Source organism: Lingula anatina, chromosome 7 (assembly GCF_051362555.1).
Source record: "Lingula anatina isolate TDL-2025a chromosome 7, LinAna3.0, whole genome shotgun sequence".
NCBI lineage: Eukaryota > Metazoa > Brachiopoda > Lingulata > Lingulida > Lingulidae > Lingula > Lingula anatina.
The window spans coordinates 4,115,900-4,143,501 of record NC_141773.1 but is presented as its reverse complement, the minus strand read 5'-3'; the positions used below and the strand labels follow the sequence as shown (position 1 = coordinate 4,143,501).

Below are 27,602 nucleotides of genomic sequence, written 5' to 3'. Positions count from 1 at the left end.
GAAGATTTTTCTTTTACGAGATCGCGTCAGATTCTAAATAGGCAAATTAGCATACGTTGAAATTATATCTATCGATATGATGAGTTTCGATTTCAGCCTCAGTTTCACAAAATATGAGCAGACGGTACTGTCGATCGGATTTCCCCACTAGACCGAATTAAGTATATTTTCTCAAGTCTTTTCTTAGTCGGACAAAGCTGGCGCAGAGGGGAAATCCCTTCGTGATGACGTAGGCCGAAACTGACCAATCAGCATATTACATTATTTCCGGGAAGAAACATAAGCAAGACACGAAATTTAGGACTGACACAGAAGAGATAGGAGAGTATCCAAATGGCTGCAGTTTTAGCAACCAAAGTACACGTACATGAATCAGTAGATCACAAAGAAAACGCTCCAACGATGGGGAAAGCAGAGGATCCAGAAAACCAAGGTAAATTTGATGTTGTTTTTGATTTTTTTCAGCCCATCTTGTCCTAGTTTTAACATGCGTCTCTATCAGCTGTTGTTGCATATTTAATTTGTGAAGGAAATGTCAGCAGAAAACTCTTTTATTTAACGATAGATTGTTTTCAGAGTTGTTGAGAGATAGTACACATAGGTCCTTCTCAACCTGTCTATAGAAACACTGGTCTCTAATACTTTAACACAAAGTCGTTTGTTTTCACCAACCTAGATTCCATTTTCCATGACCCCCTTTCCCTGTTTTTCAAGTATAAGTTTTATTACATTGCTGATTAAATTTGTTGTTGGCTAAAGTTCGTTATTGTGCATTAAACGATTCACTTAAATGCTAATAGATGAGACATAAAATGATGTCAGTAGGACACAGTATTGATAAAGCCTTTAGGCACCTTTGACCTGCTACTGTAGTATGTGTTAGTTCCTGAAATTTTTCAGATATTCTTGATATTTTTCAGATATTTCTCAACCAGATAAAGAGTCTGCATCAAATGCAAAGGCTATCAATACAGAGGTTTCTGCAGAAAGTGAAACGACCACCACAGCCTCTGATGGTGATGATAACAAGACAGTCGTCTCAGGGGTTGCATCTAATGCAGTCCTCGAAGACATCACTGACGCCATGTCTGCGTTAACAGTTGACTCCAAAAATAAGCAAGAAGCTGCTGACATTGCTGCAGACTTACAGAAACTGTCTATCAAGCCCACCAGAACAGAAAAGGAAAGAGATGCTGCTGATGAGGATGAAGAAGAAGAAGAAAAAGAATCCAATCTGTTTGGGGTAGAGGACGACAACACCTCCAAATTACGCATGGGCCTGGCCAGCCGAGGTCCTGGCCAGGAATGGATGAGGGGGACCATTGGCCACATGGGGGGCGTCGACTACGAGGCCACTTGCTACCATGATGTGTTGGGTGGGAAGAGGCGATATGACGAAAGCCCTATGCCCCCCAAGTTTTACAGAGGACCTGCAGAATCTGAGGATACCGTGGGTAAGGTCTTGGTTCTGGGATGGCTTTTGTCAGGAAACTGATCTGTTTAGCCCTGTGATTACTGTACCCAGTTTGATCAATGTAAATTCATTTAGTAATAACTTAAATGTTAAATAAGTATGTTATTGGCAAATTAAGTAACTTACTAGTAAATAAGTATGTTCTTGACAAATGATACAGATTTTAATAATATTCAAGATTAAGCCTAGACATAACAACTTATGTCATGGTGTGCCAACCATGACCATGTCTATCCATTGCTTACAAAATTAAAATGTCATAATCATGACCATGTCTATCCAGTGCTTACAAAATAAAAATGATAATGGATGTGATGTGTTAAAATATCAGAATTTAAATTTCCTGGAAAATAATGTTTTGAAAGTCATAAATTTTGACTAGAATTTCATACATTTGAAATTATTTCAAAAATGCCTGGTATAGAGCTGACATGCACAGAAAATGTTAATTGCTGAGGAATATTTTCTTATCGGAAGCTAACACTGATAATACAGCTGCTGTGCATAATATAAAATTGAAAGTTTGCCAACAGGCGTGGTCTGTGAATTGAGATTGCACAGTGGTTTCCCTCTAGATCTTATCAGTACAAAATAACAGTCTATTAACCTTTATAAGATAGTAAAAAAAAAATGGTTTCATCTTCAACACTGATGTCTCTTTTTCCCCCCTCTTTCTTCTTTGTATCAGATAGTTTCATCTTGATTATAATAAACATCTTGAAGGAAGTTTAATTGAGTGGAAAATCTGTTGAAAGGGGAAGATTTGAGAATATAAGGAACAATGAATATAGAAAAGGAAGTATGACAGTTTAAAAAACAAGAACCAGAAGGAATCTAAACGTGCATCCTGTCTTTAGCACTGTTAAATTTATCATTATTTATTTATTTATTTATCTTTCAACCATTTATTTCTTGTTAACCTCTATGGGCACTTTATCACTAAGTTTTTCTTCTTCCCTTTAAAGGTCGACAGACAACCAACTGGTCCGGTCTTAACAACCTCAATAAAGATGACCCAACCGCTGTGGAAAATAAACCTCTCAATATAGATGTCACCTACAACCAACGCGGATTCAGTGGCGGTCACTGCTTGGTACAGACATCGGACAACTGGTCCAATAATTCCACGCTGAATACTTTTACAGTGCCAGGATCTGAAACTACGGAGCCATTCTTCGACATAGATGAGTTGCTGGGTATTGTTACTGATGATGAGTACAGCCAAAAACAACAAGAGGAACAGTTGTACCAGAAGTTGTCTTATCAGATAGCCAGCGCCAAGGCCAATGCAAGTGCTAACGCTCATGCCAAGATGCTGTCAGAGCAGCGACAGCAGCACATGCGAAGAGCAATAAATCAACGCCAGCATCTGGACTCCACCGGTCAGTCTCCAGTTCCTTCCCCCGAATATCCCAACCAGAATGAGAGCCCCCCTCCAGCTAACCAGTATCACGGATATTATGGAAATAATGCCAATGTTGTTGCAAAACAACAAGGGTACAAAGCCTCAAGCATGTCACAGATGTCTATGACCTCAACCTCCACTCAACAAGGTCAAGGCCAGACCCAGTACATGTTTCAGGCACGTCAAACATACCAGCAGTTGCCTCCGTATCCAAAAGGAGGCATGGGGGTACAGGGGATGACGGCCCTCCCATCATATCAGCAGTCACAGGTTCCTCCACAGAAACAGCACCAGGCACCTGGGTATACATCCCATGGCAGTCCTGCCACCGCTGGCTCCAGCTCCCCTGCCCGGCCAGCCAGCACAAGCGTCCCTTCTCCACCGATGTCACACATGTCGCAGGGGGTGCCGTCCCCGTGCTCCGTGTACAGCATGTCTCACTCCTCTCAGGGTGTCCCCTCCCCTGCAGAGTCCGCCTACAGTATGTCCTCTCAGGGTATTCCCTCCCCTGGGTCAGGGTACAATGTGGGTTCACCACAGGCCATCTCCAGTGTGCGCCAGTCCTCAGTATCCAACACCAGCACTGGGGTTCCCTCACCCTACTCGCAGGGGGCACCCTCCCCACAGGCCAGTGTCAGCAGCCTCCCCTCGGAGGACAGCCAGTACGTGTTCTCTCCAGACGACTTGGAACACCTCTCCGATGTCATATCCGTCATTGAGAAAGATTCCATGGATATCAGGAAGCAGAGTTCGTCTGGAGCGTGTCAGGGTCCTTACTCGCCACCCCAGCAGTGAGTATGATTCTGAGTTGTCCCATTATTTTTGCTTTTGTCAATATGGAAAGAACTCAACAGTTATTAAAAAAGTGAAGAAAAACAAATATAACTTGTATAAAATTTGGGCATCACTGACAGCAATTTTTGTGGAATGACCTGTGTGTTTTGGCACTGAGTATATTTAGCTTGCATTTGTATGACACGCAAGGTTAAGATTTATGTGGCTTTATAAAATATTTGAGTGCTTTTGTTGCTGAAAAAAAAATAATAAAAGTATTAATTCAAAGTACTCAAGTAGTTGAAGATAATTAGAGGTTTCCTTATTAACTTGAGCTCCATGTTGTGTCTTCAGAAGACTGGTATAAACAAGAAAGTGGGGTATAAAGTTAAGTCACTTGTAGAATTGCATTGTCCTAAAAAGCACTAGTATTCTGGGTATTGTAGATGCCTAATTAATGAATGAATTTATTTAATAAGCTTTATTTTGCTACTGTGTTGCCTGTAAATTTGACAATTGTGCTGCCTTCCTTTGCTATAGTGTTGGGTCCCCAGCAAGTGTTCAGGGTCTCGTTCAACCCAACATCACTGCAGCTTCAGCCCCAATGATGTCAGCCAATCCAGCCTTGACAACAAGCTCTGTCCCTATGGTAACCACAGCTGTTCCCGTGTCAACCACTTCTAACCCGGCAACCATAATCATCATTGCCCCACAGGTGCAGCAACAACAAGGTAAGGAGGCTTTTTCAGCAAAAAATAATAATAATAATAGTAAAAATAGTTATAATGAATAAATAAATAAAAGGGAAACATTACAAAGAAAAATAATAATAGCAATAATAATAATAATACTTTTAGCCATTCACAGTAGTAACTTGTTGAATAGTTATTAAAATCCTGCAAAGTGTGTTGAAACTATATTATAGCAAAAATTATTTTCCTCAAAATTAAAACAATTTTCCATTGCCTTAAAGGTACATCCTACTCAAAACCATGGGAAAATTTCAAAATATTATCTAAATTCCTGTTTTCGAGTTCTAATTTCCAAATTTTAACTGTCATCATGATTGAAAATCGCCATACTCTATCTCCAATACAAGAATGACGAAATTAAGGTTTATGTTTATTTTTGTGAATGGATTTGATCAAGGGACAAAATTTTAAGATTTCCAGGAGAGAATTAATTTCTCGCTGTTACAGTAGTAAGATAAATGGGTATTATGTGCTTTAAAAAGAAACTGTAGTTTGATATTGCTGCACAGATTGCCTCTTTGGAGAATGCCCTTCACTTTTCTTCACTTAAGATACAAAATATAAGATCACAGAGAAAATAATAAAAATGGAAAAGAAAAGGAAATTATAAACTAGTGGTATCTAACAGTCAATAATTAAATATACAACTTCCTTGTTAAAAGATAAAAGTGTTTAAATGAGGATACTAGTAGGCACTCCAGATTTAGAAGCTAGGATGGTGCACTTCTTTAAATTTATTAATTTCAACTGATTATTAGTAGCAGATATGCTTGGCCAACCTTATAGACATCAAAATTTCAAATTTATAATTGGTTAAATTACCATTCTTGTAGAAAAGGCACAAAATAAATAGTTTAAGATAAATATTTGAAATACAATATCTACTTAACATAAAACCCCAATTTGTTTATCAGTAGCAGGAGGGAAACAAACAAGCCACAAGTTTCACTCTGCCCACGCATTTTTCACTTCCTTATCTTAAAATAACTGCTCAGTGATTGGTGGTGACTAACTGGGCCATCTCAGGACGCAGCTTCCTTGGGATTCAATTAAAAGAGAATTGAGAAACCATGATCCTTTGCATTAAATAAAAGAAACTGTCCCACGAAAATAACTAGGATATAATTAGGGACTCTGAATCACAGCAAGAATTTTGATTGCTGGTTTTAGGAACACATGAAACCATACCTGGGGTTGACAGGACAGAGTTGTCACCTACCATTTAAACAGTTTTTACAAAGAGGGTAGTTGTTAGTATTTTAAGCAGACAAGGACTTTTAATGGATAATTTTATCATATATCAGGGTAATTGTTGCTGGCATTGCAAGGCTAGGATAAGAAAAAAATGGATAGATATTCAGTGCTATTTGTAGCCATTCATAAATGTTTAAAGAGAACTGAAATGTCTCTTTTGGACTTAAATTTTCTTCTGAAATTTAATCTATGTTATTAACATATTCAAAAGTGAAAAATTGTGTTTCACATTTTTCATTTGAATTATTTATAACATTTTCTGCTGTATATATATATCAGTTTTGGCTGTTATGTTCATTTTTCTCTTTTAAATGAGAAGAATTTGTGTTTTGAAGGTTTTCAAAAGTGAAAAACTTCTTGTGATTCAAATATTAATCATGTGGAATTCTAACTTTTTGTATTAGGTAAGGCTCATAAATTTTCTTTATTTTCTTGTTTAAATGAACTTATAAATTGGTCATTAATGTGGCGTATTCAACATTATATTCCAGGCGGTAAGAAGCTCCCTAAATTAGCCCCCAAGCCGGCGTCCCCCCAGAGTGTAGGGGGCAGTGTGAGCGGCAGCCCAGCACAGGGGCAGATGGGCTGTGGTTCCCCTCCCTCCACAATGTCTGCAGTCAAGCCTGCTGTGGCTACCACTACTGTAAGTAGAACCTTCTTTGATTCATAAACGTGTAAGACTGCCACGCATCAACGTGTAAGACTGACACGTGACAACAGTGATAATAAGTTAAGTTCAATATTTTTCAAAAACATCGGAAGTTCATTCCATTGCACTTGAGATTCCAGAAATGTTTTGTTTGATTTTCATGCATTTATCCCTTGATTTACCAGTTCTTGGTAGTTTATGTGATTCTTTCAATGGTAGTTAACAACTTTGTAGGAAGGGAACATAAAATAATTGATACCGAGAAATATGCTGGATATGATATTTCCAAGGTTACAGTCTAGTCAGTAATATGGTCATGGCCTTAGTCCTAGGGAAAAAAAAATTTACAAAATATGTTTTAATTAAAAAAAACATTAACTTACATTTTTTAACCAAAATCCCAATGTATTTTTTTATGTAAGATAAATTAACATACAGTCAAATCACATTGCTGTGAATAAAAACTGGTCGTGTGAAAGACTTGAGTCCATTTACCTCTGATTCTATGGTGAAATTTTTCCTCCATGTTCCAGGCTGGATCTTTCAAACCATCTCAGCAAGATGGCGTATTCAAGGTGCCGCCCGTACCAGGGTGCTCCAAGCAGCCCCCACCACGTTTAAATATTGGTGAGTTTCACAGTTATCAGTTGCCACAGTTTGTGATTTGTAAAGTGAAGTTTGGAAAATTGAACAATGTTATTGAACTAATGATGCGTGAAAAGGGACTTCACCAACACTTAAACTGTTAGTCAAATCAAATCAAATCAACCCTATTTTGTTTAGCCAATTTAAATCGGTTTAAGCATTTGTCTAAATTGGCGAGTGTTCAGAATCTATTGAAACCTTAGCAGAGAAGTTAAGAATTTAAATGTAGTATCAGATATCATACGTGAGAAGTTAAAGGGATAATAACTCTTCGTTTTGGCCAAAAAATGAATTTTCCTGGAGTAAACAACAATTTTCCCATACTTACCAATGGTTAATAAATTCATTTTTACATTCAAAGTTAGTCCCTGGTTTTTTTCTAAAAAGTTTGGTTTTTTGTTAAAATCTCTTAAGAGATTATAACAGAGTATAGACATCAATGGAGGTCACGTGATCTGAAGACAAGCTCAGATATCAGAATAATTGCTATAACTGCTGTTTTTGTCGTAAAACAGAATATATTATATTTCTATGAGTTATTTACAATGTTTTTATTGTGAAATATAGATCTCATACGAAGAGTTATTATCCCTTTAACTTGGCTGGTGCCAGAAAGAGACCTTAAGTTTAAAATTTAGTGAAAACTTAGTGGAGATATTAGGAACTTAAGTGCAGTATCAGATTTTGTGAATTACACAGTAAGTTTACTTCACCAGGTGCCCCCACCCCTGTGACGCAGTTTGGGTCCAGCCTGCCCCCCACCCCCACCACCCCTGGAGGAACCCCCCAGAAACTGTTGATCGCAAGGAGATGCGTGGCCAACATGAAAAGTGCAGAAATCACAGCTCAAGATGAGGACGGAGACACGTGAGTGAAATTTTTTATACTTGTAATAATAAAAAAGTTGCATTTTTCTATTATAGTGGTGACTATTTCATGCCACTTTTCTGCTGGCTTGAAAGGTATTAAATTTGTGGATCTATACAAACTACATTTTATTTTGCATTACTCTGTGACATCAATTTAAGTTATTTTGCTTGTGCCTTAGGATTGTTACTTGTAAAATTTTCGGAAGGTAAGATTTGACTATTTTATATGACTAAAAGAAAAACTAGAGATGGATCTTTTACCAAGGCAATTAAAGTCGTTAGGTTTCTTACATTGTTTTTCAAAGTATGAATCTCTGTTCCAGATATTTGCACATAGCTGTGTGCCAGAAGGACCCCCATCTCGTTAAGGCCCTGCTGGAGAGAATAACCAGAGAAGATACCCTACAAGTAGTAATGAACATGAAGAACAAAATGGATCAGACTGCATTGTACCTGGCAACGGTAACTAGGCAACCACAAGTTGTGGAGATGCTGCTCAGTCAGGGCGCTGATCCTAATTTGCAGGCGCGCATCGTGACTAATGGTACGAAGTCCCTGGAGAGCAGAGGTCCGCTACATGTGGCCGCCGGGTGCGGAGATTTGGCCACCATTCAGATACTACTGCGCAACCAGTGGCTTAATTTGGACGCTAAAAACTCTGAAGGTAGGGATTAAGATACTTAATAAGGTTATGCTGTGACATTTTAATAATTGGGTTTGAAATATGTTCCAATAAATGTAATTAGTATTCAATAGGCTGTACAAGTTATCACAATGGCTTGTCAGTTATGTTCTGCATATCATAGCTAGCCAGTATGTATCCATCCAGTAAATTTATTGTACCACCAGCGTTAGCGCTGGCGGTACACATGGTTTCGGTCTCGTCCGGATCGTTCCGCCGGCTCCGCCGGCTCCGCCGGCTCCGCCGGCTCCGCCGGACGGCTACCGTTACCGCTTCTCCTCCTAGACGGTAAGGCCCCCCATACCCATCTCATGGATTTAGGTCACCTATAATCTCAACTCGTTCCACGTAAAATTTGGGCTTTGTCGGTATTGGGGTCTGGGTGTGGCACTCATTGCAATGCACCCTTGTCCAAAAATGGCAAAATTAAATGCTAATTATCTACCCTACGGAAGGAGTTACGGGAAAAATTTCTACAGACGGCTTTCCAAAAGTCATATGTGTAGATTTCAAATATACCCTCGGATTTGACCTTTGACCTTTACTTCAAGGTCAAATGGGCCAAAATTTTCAAAAAAATGAAATTTTTTACGAAAAAAAAATTTTTTGCCCTGTTATTCAGACACCACACAGACTTAACCAATAATATTATTGGAAAGTGTTACCCTTCAGGTCATCTTTCATCTCCGTGAATTTGGGGTCAATCGGTGCATTTTCACAGGAGTAGCGGCCATAAGATACCGAAACTGAAAACTGTCTCTAATTCGGGAACCGTTAATGCTAGAGACCCATTCTTTTTTGCATTTTGTAGAGCATGTAAAGCCCAACACTGGAGGTGGTCTCGGTTTTTTTGTATTCCATACGGTTTTCGAGTTACGCTGTATCAAAAAGTACATATTGGTGGTGAAAGGAAAATGTACGGAAGCCCACTGGTGCCATATGTAGAAAAAAAAATTATCTCGAAATTTCGAGATACTATTTTGAAATTTGAACAAAAAAATTTACCACCAGCGTTAGCGCTGGCGGTACACATGGTTTCGGTCCCGTCCGGTCCGTTCCGCCGGCTCCGCCGCCATGTTACCGTTACCGCTTCTCCTCCTAGACGGTAAGGGCTCCCGTACCCATCTCATGGATTTAGGTCACCTATAATCTCAACTCGTTCCACGTAAAATTTGGGCTTTGTCGGTATTGGGGTCTGGGTGTGGCACTCATTGCAATGCACCCTTGTCTAAAAATGGCAAAATTAAATGCTAATTATCTACCCTACAGAAGGAGTTACGGGAAAAATTTCTATAGACGGCTTTCCAAAAGTCATATGTGTAGATTTCAAATATACCCTCGGATTTGACCTTTGACCTTTACTTCAAGGTCAAATGGGTCAAAATTTTCAAAAAAATGAAATTTTTTACGAAAAAAAATTTTTTTGCCCTGTTATTCAGACGCCACACAGACTTAACCAATAATATTATTGGAAAGTGTTACCCTTCAGGTCATCTTTCATCTCCGTGAATTTGGGGTCAATCGGTGCATTTTCACAGGAGTAGCGGCCATAAGATACCGAAACTGAAAACTGTCTCTAATTCGGGAACCGTTAATGCTAGAGACCCATTCTTTTTTGCATTTTGTAGAGCATGTAAAGCCCAACACTGAAGGTGGTCTCGGTTTTTTTGTATTCCATACGGTTTTCGAGTTACGCTGTATCAGAAAGTACATATTGGTGGTGAAAGGAAAATGTACGGAAGCCGACTGGTGTCATATGTAGAAAAAAAAATTATCTCGAAATTTCGAGATACTATTTTGAAATTTGAACAAAAAAAATTTTTATCTCGAAATTTCGAGATAGCATTTTGAAATTTGAACAAAAAAAAAATTATCTCGAAATTTCGAGATAGCATTTTGATATTTGAGCAAAAAAATTTATCTCGAAATTTCGAGATAGTATTTTGAAATTTGAACAAAAAAAATGCTATCTCGAAATTTCGAGATAATTTTTTTTTTCAACATATGGCACCAGTCGGCTTCCGTAAAAATGTGCAGTACGGTAATGGATAATAAATTTTGAACTCCGGAAAAATAAAACATAATGCTTGGCAAAGCAGACAACTTGTGGTCAAAAATGACATTATTTTATCAAATTTAAACTTCTGCAACTTCAGAGAACCTCCCATTTCAAGAACTTTGACCAAAATGACCTTTTCTTTATTTTAATTAATTTTTTCTGTAGGAAATTTATGGCACATTATGGTAACTCCAAAATTATAACATTTAGTCCCTTATATCTCCAAAACTGGCAGAGATAGGTCCATAGTTACTATTGAAGTTGAATAGGAAGTCATATACTGGCAATCTTACTGTGACCTTGACATTGACCTTTGACCTACTTTTCACCATGAACTGAACTTTGCAAATTTTGCTTCCCTTTTATCTCCAAAACTGGCAGAGATAGGTCCATAGTTACTATTGAAGTTGAATAGGAAGTCATATACTGGCAATCTTACTGTGACCTTGAAATTGACCTTTGACCTACTTATCACCATGAACTGAACTTTGCAAATTTTGCTTCCCTTTTATCTCCAAAACTGGCAGAGATAGGTCCATAGTTACTATTGAACTTGAATAGGAAGTCATATACTGGCAATTTTACTGTGACCTTGAAATTGACCTTTGACCTACTTTTCACCTTGAACTGAACTTTGCAAAATTTGCTTCCCTTTTATCTCCAAAACTGGCAGAGATAGGTCCATAGTTACTATTGAACTTGCATAGGAAGTCATATACTGGCAATTTTACTGTGACCTTGAAATTGACCTTTGACCTTCTTTTCACCATGAACTGAACTTTGCAAATTTTGCTTCCCTTTTATCTCCAAAACTGGCAGAGATAGGTCCATAGTTACTATTGAAGTTGAATAGGAAGTCATATACTGGCAATCTAAATGTGACCTTGAAATTGACTTTTGACCTACTTTTCACCATGAACTGAACTTTGCAAATTTTGCTTCCCTTTTATCTCCAAAACTGGCAGAGATAGGTCCATAGTTACTATTGAACTTGCATAGGAAGTCATATACTGGCAATTTTACTGTGACCTTGAAATTGACCTTTGACCTTCTTTTCACCATGAACTGAACTTTGCAAATTTTGCTTCCCTTTTATCTCCAAAACTGGCAGAGATAGGTCCATAGTTACTATTGAAGTTGAATAGGAAGTCATATACTGGCAATCTTACTGTGACCTTGAAATTGACCTTTGACCTACTTATCACCATGAACTGAACTTTGCAAATTTTGCTTCCCTTTTATCTCCAAAACTGGCAGAGATAGGTCCATAGTTACTATTGAACTTGAATAGGAAGTCATATACTGGCAATTTTACTGTGACCTTGAAATTGACCTTTGACCTACTTTTCACCTTGAACTGAACTTTGCAAAATTTGCTTCCCTTTTATCTCCAAAACTGGCAGAGATAGGTCCATAGTTACTATTGAACTTGCATAGGAAGTCATATACTGGCAATTTTACTGTGACCTTGAAATTGACCTTTGACCTTCTTTTCACCATGAACTGAACTTTGCAAATTTTGCTTCCCTTTTATCTCCAAAACTGGCAGAGATAGGTCCATAGTTACTATTGAAGTTGAATAGGAAGTCATATACTGGCAATCTAAATGTGACCTTGAAATTGACCTTTGACCTACTTTTCACCATGAACTGAACTTTGCAAATTTTGCTTCCCTTTTATCTCCAAAACTGGCAGAGATAGGTCCATAGTTACTATTGAAGTTGAATAGGAAGTCATATACTGGCAATCTTACTGTGACCTTGAAATTGACCTTTGACCTACTTTTCACCATGAACTGAACTTTGCAAATTTTGCTTCCCTTTTATCTCCAAAACTGGCAGAGATAGGTCCATAGTTACTATTGAAGTTGGATAGGAAGTCATATACTGGCAATTTACTGTGACCTTGAAATTGACCTTTGACCTACCTTACAATGAACTTAACTTTGATTGCACCATTTTTAGTTATATATATTTTTTGCATATTTTGAAAATTCTTGTTGATTGCATTTTTACAGCTTGTCAAGCACAAGACTGGTGGCTGCACCCCTTATTTTGTGTATGTGGGGGTCTATACGAATGCGCTTGCTCCAGCTGGTGGTACAATATTCGGAGGCGGTATCGCCTCTCTGATCCTCTAGTTTTTACCTGAAATTTGATGAATAGTGCAAATTTATTTTTACCTGAAATTTGATGAATAGTGCAATTTGGGTAAATTTGAAAATCACTGTGCTTTTCATGACAACATGTTTCTACAATAACATTTTGAACAGGTGTTTTCATTTAAAAAAAAATCAGTTTCCAAGTCAAAGTGATGATCAAGGTTGTGGGTAGTGGCTAAAAATTCTCGGAGAAGGCTTTAGATTTTAGTTTTAATAGTTTGCAATTAATTATTTGAGTTTCTGTTCTTCTTTAGGTTTAACTGCTCTCCACTGTGCAGCAGCGGGACATAAGAAGATTGACCCCGAGACCCGACAGGAAATTGATAGCATTGACATTATCACATGCTTGATAAATAGGGGAGCAAAGATGGATGTTGTGGTAAGCAAAAGAACAGTCATAATAATAATAATAAGAAGACGAAAAATGCATTTGACAACACAAGACAGATCTATTTAAATTTGAGGCATTTGACCAACATGATCATTGATAAGCAGTTTTAAAAATGTGCAATTTTTGTGATATATTTATATATTGTGAGGACAATACTCCATGTAACTGTTGGAAGAAGAGATAGTTTCATTTATTTACTGAAATTATTCATCAGGAGTATAAATATTAAGGGATATTCATGAAAATAAGTTTCATATTTATTTGGAATCCTGCTGATGGTTTTGTCTTTAGTTTGACTGTATATAAGCCCAGTGTTATTTTCTCTTATAGTAGTAAATCTCGGCTAATGATCGTGTTGTTAATGTCTCTTTAGGATGGAAAGAGCGGGAAGACCCCTCTGCACTATGCCATCGAGTCGAAAGACGTCGACCTGGTGAAAAAGATGTTAGAGATAAAAGGCAGTGATCAGATCCTTAAAATCAAAGCCTTTGATGAGAACACATGTTTACACATAGCAGCAGGTGAGGTCATAAATCATCTCACTTAATCAATGAAATGAGACAAAAACTTTTCAGCTATGTGAAGAAAACCATTTTGCAGCAGTATAATTGTGATCATTCTATACCTTTAAAGATTTACTATTTGAAAGATGGTAAAATGGAGTTCAAATTGAATGGTAGCAGATATAGCAGCAAACCAACTGAACATTTTTTCACAATTGGACAGACATTTTACTTAAGCCATTGGAAGAAATCATTACATTTTTAGAAAAAGCAGTTTTGTACATTGACATCATTTCAAGACCAGCTTCAGTTTTTATTTAATTTAGATTTTACCTTTAAGTCTTTTATTTGGCTAGGTATCTTTGCCTTATAATTATGGTATTTGCTAAATGTGAATCTAAAAATGGCAGTGGACTAACTGACATGGTTTCTTCATCTTACAGGTTTGCAGATGCCAGATGTTGACACGCACAAGAGAATGATCCGTCTGCTCATGAACAAGGGTGCTGACCCCAATGAGAAGAATCACGAGAAGAACAAACCGAAAGACTTGGTGTTTAATCATAACGAGGAGGTGAGGCTTGGATGCTTTCGGATTTCATAGTGTAATAAGCAGTATTAGCATAAAAATTAAACTTTTTGAGAGTGGAAAGAAAATTGAAAAAAGAAAAAACAAATAAAAAGAATGAAATCAAGTAAGTTAATTGATCAGTAAATGGTTAAAAAAAATGGGGAAATATTTTGCGCAGTCTTACTTCATGAAGACAGCAACTTGTTATCATAGGATTGTTTACTTTAAGCTCACTGTTAAATACTCCCAATAAATTAAGCAAAGGAATAACAAGGTTTTAACAGTTGATAGAACATCCCTCAAGTATACATGTGCCTACACAAATATCAACATCTCTTTAATTTTCTGTTTGTTTCACAGATCGTAAATATTCTCAGTGGGAAGCCAACTGCACGGCGAATGGACCCCTCTTCCCAGTCTTATGAAATGCCCCAGTCAGTGTACGGCGGAGGTATGCAGGCCCCTCCTCCCCCTACGTACTACAGCTGTAATGTCGTTGCTGCGGACACTCTCGGCATGAACATCACGCCAGGCATGCAACAGCAGCACATGATGCACCCTGCGATGCAGCATTACGGTCAACACTTGGAGCAGCAGCACTTTGCATAATTTGATTTAGAAAAAGGGCTATCAAAGCCAATGACTTGGATCATATATATAAACTGTATTTTTTGTGAGATATTTGTTTTTGTTTTGCCACAGTTACTGCTATGGTATTGGTAGGATGCATACTGTGTAATTCTGTGCTTGTGTACTTAGAGAAGTGCCCAAGTTATTTTCGAAAAAATGTTCATGTGCTCTGTTTTGGTGAATTTGAGACGTTTGTATATTTTTTCCTAAAATTATACACCTATGCTTTGTTATAACTGACTGAAGAGGTCCTGCAGATTTAATTGTTTGTAAATAAATTGCAAATTTTAAAAATGGTACTTAGCATTTATATAACCAAATATTATGATACTTGTTATGATCATGTATTTAGGTATGTAGTGTTCTCTTTGCCAAGTGTCAGATATGGAATATATGCCATTAAGTTTTATTGTTTAACACAAACCTGTATATAAAGTTTTTTGCTTTCAATGGCAATATTTATCAGTTGACTGCATTTCTTTCTGTAGTGTAATAATATTTGTTTTCCTTAAAAGAAACAATCTTTTGTATAATACCATTAGTACACTACATATCCTACATGTAAATTGTTTAGTGAAAAAAAAATTTTTTTTTTTTCGGTTTTGCCTAGATAAATAAAGTAATGAGGTCCAAAGAAAGCTGTTTGGGTCTGTGGACACGCTTGATAGGTTCATGCATGATTTGTACATAAATGCACTAGTTTGGCGCTATCTTTATATATCAGAATATTATCTTTATAAATATGGACATTGATGCAGATGTGCACTATTTACCATTTTGTGTTTATTCTGATAGTTATATTTGAGCTGAGATTTTCCTGCCAACATTTACTCTCTTTTTGTAAAGTTTGTTGTCAGTGCAACAGTAAGCAGTTTTTTGCCAGAAGATACATTATTTAGCATTTTAAATAAACAGATATATCATTTGATTTTTAGTTATCAGAAAGCTGTTTATTGTTTAGCACATTAAATGTCTTTATTGTTTTACGCGTTACGTTGTGTAAAATGTTCAGTTTTAGGTTAGAAAGTGTATAACAAAGCAGTAACTTGCTGCGTAGTATTTTTATCAAAACTTAGTTAACATTGTGTCTGTACTTTGGCATGTATTTGTTCCTAGATATTGCTATGTTGAAATAACAAATTATACATATGCTTGATGATTTAATGAGTTTTAATGAGTATGGACATAATATTTGATATTAGACACTATTTTTCAGTAAATGAAGCAATTGTAGTGGGATTTAACTTTCTCCCAAAAACTTTTCATTCGTTTTGAGCACGTGTATTTCCAAGTAACAACTTTCCTTAAGTATCATTGTACCAGTTCTGGAATTCCTGACTGAATAATAATACATAAAATTTTGAAATGAACAATAGGTCATTAGGGGTACATTTTCCTTCCTCATGTTCTTAAATTCCTTCATTACATCACTTTTGTGAATTTGATATTTCAGATATAACCCTGAAGTCACGTGCAACTCAAACATGCAAGCAGTCCCTGAAATAATATCCCCCCCTCCCCCCTTGTTTACAGTACATAGTGTCATGTGCATGTTTCATCCACAAATATTTTGTGCAGGAATTGAAACAAGGCAGTATTTATATACTTAAGCATGCTCCTTATCTTACTTGTAATACAATTTTGTTAGTAGCTCATAAAATAATTCAAATTAAAACAATCTCTTTTGTGAAATAAGTTCATTTCTAGGTCAGGAAAATTCTGATGTTTCCAATTTAGAAAGCCATTTTTATCAATATGTCTGAACATTTAAAAGCCAAAGTCATTGATACAATATCCTAAAGTGTTCTTACAATGTAAGGTGGGAAAAGTAGTCCATTTAAGGATATTTTGTACAGAAAAAAGCACAAGACTAAAAGTCTAAATTTATGATTACTTGAATCATTTGATAAAACAGACTTAATGCACACTATTTAAGCAACAGTGTTTTGATTATTTTTATGTAAAATCAAAGTTACCCATTGCTTCAAATAACAATTAGCACCAATATTACATTTTGGTATGCCTATAATTCAAGATCATGATTTTAACATTGATGGGTATTGCTGACGGTGACTTGTTGCCCATGTTGAATTTATTTTGTATATGCTGAAAGATATATGTATGAAATTTGATAAATATCTCGCAACATTTCAGGCTTTAGCACTATGACACTGTACTATAAGGACTGTTCAAATAAAATTTAGTTTAACTGTTTTTTGTGTTCCAATTTAGATACTATTCACATATTGGCACGAAATACTGGAATCATGGCTAAATTGCCTTTACAGATTTCCCCTTTGGTCCACTAGTGTGGAGTTTCAAGGATAGAACTTGACTGTCGAGATCTGTATAGAGTTCAGAATAACCCTGTGCTCCAGGCATTGTCTGTTGGTATAAGCACTGCTGGTATAAACTAAACAGAAACCGACTTTAAGAAGGTTCGGGGGCTTCCCTAGGATTTGGGGGTACAGGGAGTCCAAAATGTGCATATTTAATTTTGTCATCAAATTACAGGGAGTCTAAGGGCACATTCCCATAGATTTTAGATTTATCTATCCCCGTGGGGAGTCTCACTAGATTACTGTCAGATAATCCGGCTTAAATGTCTGTCCCGCCTACAACAAGCTGTAAGGGGGTAATTAACTTCCGTGCGCGGTTGGCTGACTGCAATTTAGCGTGAACCCCCAGGGAGTTAGGTCGATCTAGTAAGATTGATCTAAATCTCTGGAAATGCCCTCTAAATCGAGCAAGCCCAACTAATCAACCCATCCTTTCTCAAAAGTTTTGTTAACCGTCCAGCCATCTTTGGCAATACAGGCCATTTTTTGAAGCTAATGGTTCAAATGATCGCTAGATGACTCTCTGGAGAAAGCCTTGGTTAGGTTTCAATTTTAATTCTAGTTCTTATCACTCCAGAGATAATTCAAAGTATTAAAACACTCAAATAGGACAAAGCAGAGCTAATGTAGGTCATTTTCAACTTCGGGACCTGAGCATGAATGTGACTATTTGACTGGCCATCAGAAAACGCCCAGGTATTAATAGCAATTATAATAACATATTTATTCATTTATTTATTTATTTATATTGAGTCTGAAATCCATAATAATATTTTGTTTCCAGCTGGGTTGGTTTACCTTTGGCATAGGTATTCTAATCTATAATACCTGCTTTAACATGCAGATAGGGGCCCACTGATTTTGATCCTAAATCTAGACTTGTTAAGATTTTAAGTTTTTCTGAATTTTGAATTATATTGAGGTACATGTGTCTAGTTGTCTTTTACCAGTTAATTACCCTAGGTTCCAGTTCGTTATTGCCAGCTCGGTCTTCATTGATTTCTTCTCTAACCCAAATCAGCAATACCTATATTTACTCTGTAAAGCGTACCAGCCTAAAGACCAAAGGTATAATGAACAAGCTAGCTTAAAGTGCCCCAACACTCAGTGGGTACCATTAAATTTAAACTGTAGCAAAAAAAAAAAAAAAAAAGACAATTAATATCAGCTTGTGTTATTATGTCATACAATGACATATCCCGGATTCTATGTATTTGTAACTTGAACTTTGGTTTTAGTTTTTCCCAGAACCTAAATGTACCAAGCCCTTTTTCAATTAAAATTGCTTGTTATAATGAAGTCTTTTTAATGAACTTCCTTTATTTGTTTGATTTGGTCTATTCAACAAATAGAATGTCAGCAGCACGTGGATCTAGGTATTTACACCATCAGTAAAGACATCCTGACCTGACACTGAACTAGTATGCAAGTTAACCCAGGATCATGCTGTCTGGAGACTTGAAACTCAAGTGTGAAATGCATCTTGTGCATCGACGTGCACCTTTACATCATATTCGAGGTAGAAATCTTTTTTTGAGAAAATAAAGTGTAAAGAACAAGTTAAAATACCTCTGAAAATTAACCTCCAGAAAATACAGAAAGCTAAGACATAGCCAATCTGACTTCAATGTACCAAAATTCAATACTGAACATTTCTGAAACACGTCTTATACATTTTTCTTATCCTAACTGTGAGAGGTCTGTTTTATTCCAAACTCAATTTGATCTTACTGTAAATCCTTTACTCTATGTAAATACTTCATTTTATTATTTTCATTCTAAATCATTTATTAGTACAACTTCAACCTTTTGGTTTCAATGATTCGAATACACCTTTTAAACTCTAAATAAGTGTAAGACTGTGTTGACAGGAAAACAGCTGAATAACAGCAGTAATATTACTCAACTTTTTCAGTGGACAAGAATTATCAATTTTTCAGATAATATAGTTTTAGAATCATAAAAATTATATTTTTTTCAGCATTTGTGGTGCTTTTACTACATAAAATTCTTGCCTATAATCAGTATATTAAATGTTTTGCATGCCCCATCACAAAGCAACCATCAGAGAGGCAGTTTCTCACATGTTTTCATGACATCCTGTTTTTTCACTTGGAACTGGAGTTTTAATGAGGAATTTACAGATTTTTGGCATCACGTCTTTCCTGGAATCCCTGAAACACTTTAATGAAAATGTTGACGTAGTAATTAAGGCTTTGTTCACATGGAATGTCTATTTTCTAAAATCTATTTTCTATTCGCGCTATCTTATGATCACGGTCTGTGCCCTGAATATCCCGCCGCGTAATTACTGGCAGCGCGAGCCAGTTAACTTATAGTAACTTATAGTAATTGGCTCGCGCTGCCAGTAATTACGCCGCGGGATATTCAGGGCACAGACCGTGATCACAACACATGCCGCGAATAGAAAATAGAATTTAGAAAATAGACATTGCATGTGAACGAAGCCTAAGTCTTTTTAATATTCTCATTTTGGGTTTGGTTAATTTTGCCAACTAAAGTCCGCACCTTATTTGGTACACTCATAGATGTAGGTGTTATTCAGGCCCAATGGCATCCAGCTGGCAAGAGGTAGCTAAAAATGGGCAAACGTCTTTTTCCCTACGAATGAATTAAGACTGGGTTCCCATGCCTTGATCGATCTAACAGGATCGACACATCTAGATCCCAGGGGTTTAAACAAAATTCGCTTACCTGGAGGAGAAGGCTGCAGGGACAATTAAGGACTCGAAGTTGAAAAAAGAAAATTAAAATTCTTGCTAAATTGCTTTCAGCTTCAGCAGCACGTGCACCTACTGATTAAGCTGCTAAATGACAATTATAATTACCCCCTTGAAGCTTCAGTAGGCGTGACAGACATCTAAGCCACTTAAGTTGATTGCAATTTAGCAAGAATCCCCTCGGAGACCGTTCGATCCACAGTTAATAGTACGATAGGGTCTGAGAATGGTCCCTAACACTTTTATTTGTGAACTTGGTGGACACATTGCACAACAGGCATCTTAATAACTAATGTCATGACTGTGAAACACTTTTTCTCATTGAGCACATTTCCATCAAATGTTTGTGGTAGAAGTCGCAAGCAAGTTGAGAACATTAAATTTTCTTCCCTGAACACACTAAATTCATCTTAATTCTAGGTCCCATGCAGCTCCTGTTTGAAATGGCCCATAGTTCCAATTTTCATACAGTAATACATATAATACTGACACCCACTTCATTTAAACATGTATCTCTTCCTGTAATACTCAGTCCAGGGCCGGATTGACCCGTCTTCTGAGACCTCCAGAATACGGTCTGACTTTCAAGTTTACACAGACCGGTATCTTTTTTTTTTTTTTTTCTGCAAGAAAACAGTCAAAAATGGAGGATGAAACAACAAAGATAATTTGGAAGACTGTCAGAAAATAGCTCTGTATCTGCTCCTGCAGTCTATGAGCTTGAACTGCTTTCTGGTACCAATTCAAGTCCATTCTTAATACACACAATACTGATTTACATTTAAATGTGTAGAATAGTTTGTCTCTTGTTGAAATACTGTCTCTGAGCCTGAACTACCCTCTGGTACAAATTCATGTCCATCCCGTCCACTATGCTGACCACTCTGGCCCTCAGAATCCTGTCACCACTTCTGTCCAGCCTCTCCATCTCTCCAATAAGCTGGACCAAGGAGTCTCTCATGTAGTTAAATGGTTCGATAAGAGTGGTGTCGACTTTCACTGTATATGTCTGTGTCACATCTGTTATAACTGCACTGCAGGCACGAAAGTCATGGTTTGTTAGCCTGGCAAAAATAGAAAAAAATAATGTGTTATAGGATAGACAGCTGAAATGGATTGCCAATGCAAGAATTTGTACACTTACATTGTTAAAGATGCAGTGTACGATTTTCCTGGGAAAAACTCATTCTTAAAATTTCCTGGGGTAAACAGTTCTTTTCTCCAACTAACCAAACTTTTACCATCATTTCTTGACACTTGCCATACATCTGCAACAATTATGCTGGGAAAAGTTGAAGTCATTACAATCTGAATGAAAGATATTATACTAGCAGGATCAATATATCTCAATAGGGATTCTCGCTAGGGCGAAGTCAATGTAGTCAGCTTAATTGTCTGGCATGCTCCCTCACAAAGCAGCTTAAAGAACATCATGGACAACAAAGTTTACCCAACTTTAGTACTTTAAGTTATGAGGGGGCATGCCAGACAAGTATAAGCCGATTACACTGACTGTGCCTCAGCAAGAATCCCTGCCGAGATAAATTGGTCCTGATAATAATAAAACTTCTATTCTGAACACAGCCGAACTACCAACTATAAATTGTTGCCACCAGATTTAATCTCCAGGATATGTCAGAAATTCCAAAATGATAAACTTTTTAAAAACCCAAAAAGTAAAAGAGGGTTATGCCTTTTGAAACAACTCCAAGGAAGGACTTGACTGCAACAACTGACTTTATTTCTAAGTGTGCTGATATAAATACATTGTGTCTACAGTTCAGAGGGATCACTGCTGTCAAGTGTGTTTATACTACGTACATTAGTGAGAGTGCTATTTAATGATAATTGATGACAGAGGGTTGGGGTTACTATAAGCTTGACCGATAGTGTTAAGAACCATAACATGTTAAGAACCATAACATCCCCTTCTTCCTTTAGAAAAGATAATCGGTGCTAAATCAAGGGTTGATAGTGGCAACACAGAATAAATGTCTTTTTAATTCCTTGAGTAACATCTTGTGCAAGAGAAGTCTCACATGTGGAGCATGTAGTTTAAGTGAGTAAAATAAAGTAAATACAGTGATAAATAAAATCCTAGCTAGTAGAGCTATATGACATTGTTCATGCATATGTACAAGTTACAAGTTCAGTCTATCAGGTGCTTTTGTTATTCTAGTAGATCGTCGTGGAGATGGCACTGGTGATTGGGGTACAGTGTTATCCACAGTGTTTGGCACTTGTTTGTTCTGAGCTGCTTCTGAATTCTCAAAGCGGGACTCCTGATCATTGCTTGGTGAATGATTTTGCAAATGGGTGTTTTCAAAGTCAGACTGATTGAATTTCTCTCCTGTTGGACGTATGTGTATACGATTGCGTACATACTGACCACCATTGTTAGTTTTTACAACATAGCTCCTGTTTGGTCTCGTAGAATCTACAATTGCTGGTTCCCATTTGTGACTCTGGGGATGTCGTACTCTCACATGCTGACCAGGAAGTAGGTCAGATAGATTTCTGGCTGACTGATCATATCTGCTCTTTTCTTTATCCTTTTTTCTTTGCATGTATGCATTTATTTCACCGTCATAAGAGGCATGTGACAGGTGGGGTTGGATGACAGGAAGATTGGTATCATAAGCACGAGAATTTAAGAGTTCTGCTGGCGATGGTATGTTGTGATCTAATGGCGTGCATCTAAGGCACAACATGGCCATATGAGGATCGGTTTTAGCTTCCTTGCATTTAATCAGCAGATTTTTAACAGTTTGAACAGCTCGTTCAATAAATCCATTGGCCTGTGAATAGTGGGGGCTTGTTTGGACGTGCTCGAAGCCATAATCGTGGCTAAATTTCTGGAATTCAGCCGAAGTAAACTGAGTGTCATTTCCAGTGATAAGCTTTCTCGGGATTCCGAATTCTTCAAAGATTGATTTCATGTGAGCAATGGTAGTGTTGGACTGCAAATTGTTCAGCTTTCTGACTACTGGAAATTTGCTGTAATAGTCAGATATGAGCAAGTAACTGTCATTGTCAATGAAAAATAAGTCTGCTCCCAGTGTGTGCCATGGTTTTTGTGGTACGTCGTGTGGCATTAGCGGTTGTTTGACGTTTGCCTTCTGGTTGTGTTGGCATGGTGCACATGCTTTAACCATGTTTTCGATGTCTCGATTAATGTTGACCCAAAATACAGATCCTTTGGCACGAAGTTTGCACTTTTCAGCTCCTTGATGAGCATAGTGTAACTGCTCTAACACCGCTGCTTGAAGCGTTGTTGGGATCAGGATTCTAGTTCCTTTTAGAATAAGGCCATCAAATACTGACAATTCATCACGGTAATTCCAATAGTCGTGGAGGTGCGATGGACACTCTGACCTAGTGTTTGGCCATCCGTTTGTGATGAAGTTTCGAAGAGAGTGAAGCGTCTCGTCCTTGGACGTTTCTTCTCGGATCTGCTTTAGTCTGGTGGGGCTTGCATTTAGCTGCATGTCGATCTCATGCACTGTGACATCTACACCTTGAATGGTGTCACCTTCGCATTTTGACAATCTGGAAAGAGCATCAGCGATTGGAATGTTCTTTCCTGGCACATACTTGATAGTTACATCATATTTCTGAATGCGCAACATCATCCTTGCGATTCTGGGAGGTGCATTGTTCACATGTTTCTGGAATATGGATTGGAGAGGCTTATGATCACTTTCAACAGTGACTTTACGGCCATAAGCGTAGTAATGGAACTTCTCTAATCCATGTACAACTGCAAGCATTTCACGCTCTATGTTTGAATACCGCGTCTCGGTTTCTGTTAGTAACTTGCTCCTGTATTCGACAGGGCGATTGTTCTGCATCAAAGTGGCGCCGAGGCCGCGCTGCGACGCGTCAACCTGAATCGTTACAGGTTTGCTACTGTCAAAATATTGCAATGTTTCTGGTGAGGTGATGACAGATTTGATTTTCTCTACTGCAGCCTGATGCTCTGGGCTCCAAACGAACTCATTCTTGCTCTTAGTTAAGTCCCACAGTACTGCTGAAATGGAAGCCAGGTTGGGTATGAACCTGCTGAGGTACTGGGTGAGGCCAAGAAACGTTTGAAGATCGGCGAGGTTGCTGGACGGATCCATGCTGTGGATGGATTCCACTTTCTTCGGATCAGGTTGTAGACCTTCCGAACTGAGTATGTTTCCAAAGAATGGAATTTCGCTACATCTGATGCGCATTTTATCTGGATTGAAACGGATGCCTATTTTTCTGGCACGATCCATGAGGAGATGCAAATTTCTGTCGTGCTCCTCTTTGGTTTTCCCATGGACAACGATGTCGTCAATGATTCCTGTAATTCCGTCTAGGTCTCCGAAGGCTTCATCTACCTTTTTCTGGAAAACATCTTGGGCGCATACAAGGCCAAATGGAAGTCGTAGGAAACGGTATCGACCGTGAGGTGAATTGAAAGTGGCGTAAAGTGAACTCTCATGGTCAAGTTTAATGTTCCAGTAACCACTACGAGCATCCAGAATTGAAAAATAGCGGGCTCCGCTAAGCTTTGGTAAAATTTCGTCAAAGCTTGGGATTCGATGATGTGGCCTTTTTATCGCGGCATTTAGATCTTTTGGGTCTAAGCACAGGCGTATGCTGCCATCAGCCTTTGTGACACAGACTAACGAATTGACCCAGTCTGTTGGCTCCTCTACTTTAGCGATGATGCCTTTCTTTTCAAGAGACTCGAGCTCCGTTTTGAGAGGCTCACGTAACGCTTCTGGTACACGGCGTGGTGGATGCACCACTGGTGGCACCGAGGGATCAAGGGTAATGTGGTATTCCCCTTTAAAACAGCCAATGCCTTGGAAACAGTCGGGGTACTGTTCCAGAAGTGCATTGTTAGCATTGGAATGCTGTATGTCCTCCAGATCAACCGCATAGTTAAGTGTAACTAAGCCTAGTTTCTGGCAGGTGTCTATGCCTAGGATAGTCGGCCCATTGGTTTCGACAACGTGAAATTCATGCTCAGTATTTGAACCTCCATACGTCAGTGTCAAGGTGCATGATCCATAATGAGGTATGCGTTGACCACCAAAGGCTACAATTTTGACGGCAGACGGTTTCAAATTGGTATTATTAGGGCATAATTTGGCATAGTCTTTCTTCGTGATTAGGTTTCCATCGGCACCAGTATCAACTTTGCACGGAAAAGTGATACTATTTTGCTCAGAGCTGATTTTCAGGTTAATGAAAGCACGCTTGCTTTCAATGCTGCCCACGTATATTGGGCTAAAATATAGCTCGTTGCTCTCTTGTGGCTCACAGTCGTCTTCGCTGCAGGCATGTACTCTATGCATTTGCTGCTTGGGAGTGACGGCGTGTCTGTGTGGCCTGTTTCCACGATGAATTGTGGACTGCTTGTGCTCGGAGCGGCAGCACTTTCTCCAGTGGTTAAGTTTCCCACAGCCAAAGCATGTGGACCCGTATGCTGGGCACAGCTCTCTTTTACTATGATCATGTTTTGATCCACAGTTATTGCACTGATTTTCCATTGTGGGGTGGCACTTTGAGGCCATGGTAGAAGTTTCTCTCTTCTTATGTGTCCCTTTAAATGTAGGTTTAGGGCGAAACGGTTTGTTGTGCTTGACTGCATGGACCTGGGCGTCTCGATTGATGTCTGTGAGTTGCTGCGAGGTTGCTTCCTGAGTTCTTGCAATGTCGATCGCCTTGTCCAATGACAGAGTTTCACCCAATTCCAGTAATTTGGACTGCGTGCGGGCTGATTTGCATCCAAAAATGAGCGTGTCAAGTATTTGTTCATCTGGTTGGGTATACTTGCACTCGCTGACCAGAGAACGAATTCTCTTCAAGAATTGATCTACAGTTTCCCCGTTACCTTGCGTAAGGGTCCTCAGCTTAAATCTGGCTAGTCTAAAATTGCTTTTAGGCTTAACAAATTCTTCAAATTTGTCAAAGTAGGTTTTTAATTCCTTAGATTCATCCCCAGTCAAGTTCCATGTGCTTACTAGGTCTCGTCCAGTCTCTCCAGCCCATATCTGGAGGTACGCAATCTTTTCAGACTTAGATTTGTTCTTTAGTGGACCATCAAAGTATAACTCGCACATCTGTTTGAACTTCTTGTACTCCTGAACTGCATCGGTAGCATGCCAGTTCATGGCAGGTACTGGTAAAGCTCCCAGCTCCATGTGGAAAGACTTTTTTTTATCAACTGGTTATCAGCGTTGGCTCACTGTATTGTTATAAAACACAGTCACGTACTTCTGACACCATGAAACAACTCCAAGGAAGGACTTGACTGCAACAACTGACTTTATTTCTAAGTGTGCTGATATAAATACATTGTGTCTACAGTTCAGAGGGATCACTGCTGTCAAGTGTGTTTATACTACGTACATTAGTGAGAGTGCTATTTAATGATAATTGATGACAGAGGGTTGGGGTTACTATAAGCTTGACCGATAGTGTTAAGAACCATAACATGTTAAGAACCATAACACCTTTTCACAAGATTCAAGTTCAGATGAGGAGCACAGATGATTGTGGCAGATGAGGAATACAGATGATTGCGGCACAGACTACCATAAAAAGTGTCCCACAAGTGTTATATTTGTTATTTTCTTTTACAGTACATTGCGTGTTGCTTCTCAACTACTGCATTAAGAACTGACCCATGTTGACATCATTATACACAGCTGATACTACCAAGTATAGGCAATATTTTGATAATATTGGAAAGGTCATACATAAAAATGTAAATGACAAACTTTTAAATTTTGAAATTTCTAGAAGCAAAGGGCAGCAAGACAGAACATCAGCCATGTTTAAGAAAAAGATCTTTAGCTTTTAATTGGCATGCCATGTTTTTTTTTTTTTTTTTTTTTTTTTCATCCCTCATCTCGTTTCCCATTATTTTAGCCATTATTAGGAGGCCAAGCTCTAGCACTACTTATGTGTAAGAAAGAACATTGTATGAATTTTTTATCATTATATCATGATATGACATTGCACATACAGGGTATGTGTTCCAAAATTGTCTCTCTGCCCATATCACAACAAGCATATTATCAAAGAACCAAAATTAAGATGCTTGTTTGTGCCCAGCTCATATCCAAATTTCAAATGCAAACCTTTGACAAAATTTAGGGGAGAAAATCAGGTTTACCCAATTTTGAAGATGATAATTGGCAAATCTTGTCTCACTAAACAAATATGAAAAAATGTCTTTAGAATTCAAATGGTTTATTCATAACCATGAACATCTGTCACACAAATGTCAAGTCCCTAGCAGTACTAGAAAAATGTGTGGACCCTACGTTGGAATTGGGCTCGATCCAGGTTGATAAAACAAACGACTTTGTGTTATATACACCTTTGAAATTTGAGTAAATAAAACAGAAGGGGGGGGGGGTCGTTTTTAATACGCCTACGGGCTCACTGTCCGACTCTACCGAGCTAAAACCAAATTGCAGAATTGAGCCTTTAAGTTTTTCCACACCTGCCTATCACTCTCACAGATTTTTTATCCGTGTCACTACGACACAACTCTTGGAGAAATACTATTTCCCCGGGCTGCGGCAAGCCACCTCGAGCCTGCATCTTTTTATCTTTCGTGGTGTGCGGGGTAGCTCTTTGGTGATTGGTTCAATTATAACTGTTATATTTTCGACTCTGTTTAATATTTTATTCATATTATTAATAACAAA

General features: G+C 38.0%; 2 protein-coding genes across 2 annotated transcripts; one reads left to right on the top strand and one right to left on the bottom strand.

The window, feature by feature from the left end:
• Positions 1-164: 164 nt before the first annotated feature.
• Positions 165-17,033, top strand: LOC106181160 (uncharacterized). The gene is made up of 12 exons (XM_013565461.2): positions 165-433; positions 921-1,454; positions 2,440-3,670; positions 4,194-4,384; positions 6,151-6,302; positions 6,842-6,935; positions 7,670-7,820; positions 8,146-8,486; positions 12,979-13,103; positions 13,489-13,636; positions 14,062-14,192; positions 14,550-17,033. The coding sequence occupies exons 1-12, from the start codon at positions 334-336 to the stop codon at positions 14,796-14,798; spliced, it is 3,447 nt and encodes a 1,148-aa protein (XP_013420915.2). The 5' UTR covers positions 165-333; the 3' UTR covers positions 14,799-17,033.
• A 3,091-nt stretch (positions 17,034-20,124) lies between these two features.
• On the bottom strand, positions 20,125-27,514 carry LOC106181157 (uncharacterized). The gene is made up of 2 exons (XM_013565457.2): positions 27,395-27,514; positions 20,125-20,963 (listed from the first exon to the last, which is right to left on the bottom strand). The coding sequence occupies exons 1-2, from the start codon at positions 27,493-27,495 to the stop codon at positions 20,681-20,683; spliced, it is 384 nt and encodes a 127-aa protein (XP_013420911.2). The 5' UTR covers positions 27,496-27,514; the 3' UTR covers positions 20,125-20,680.
• Positions 27,515-27,602: the final 88 nt, after the last annotated feature.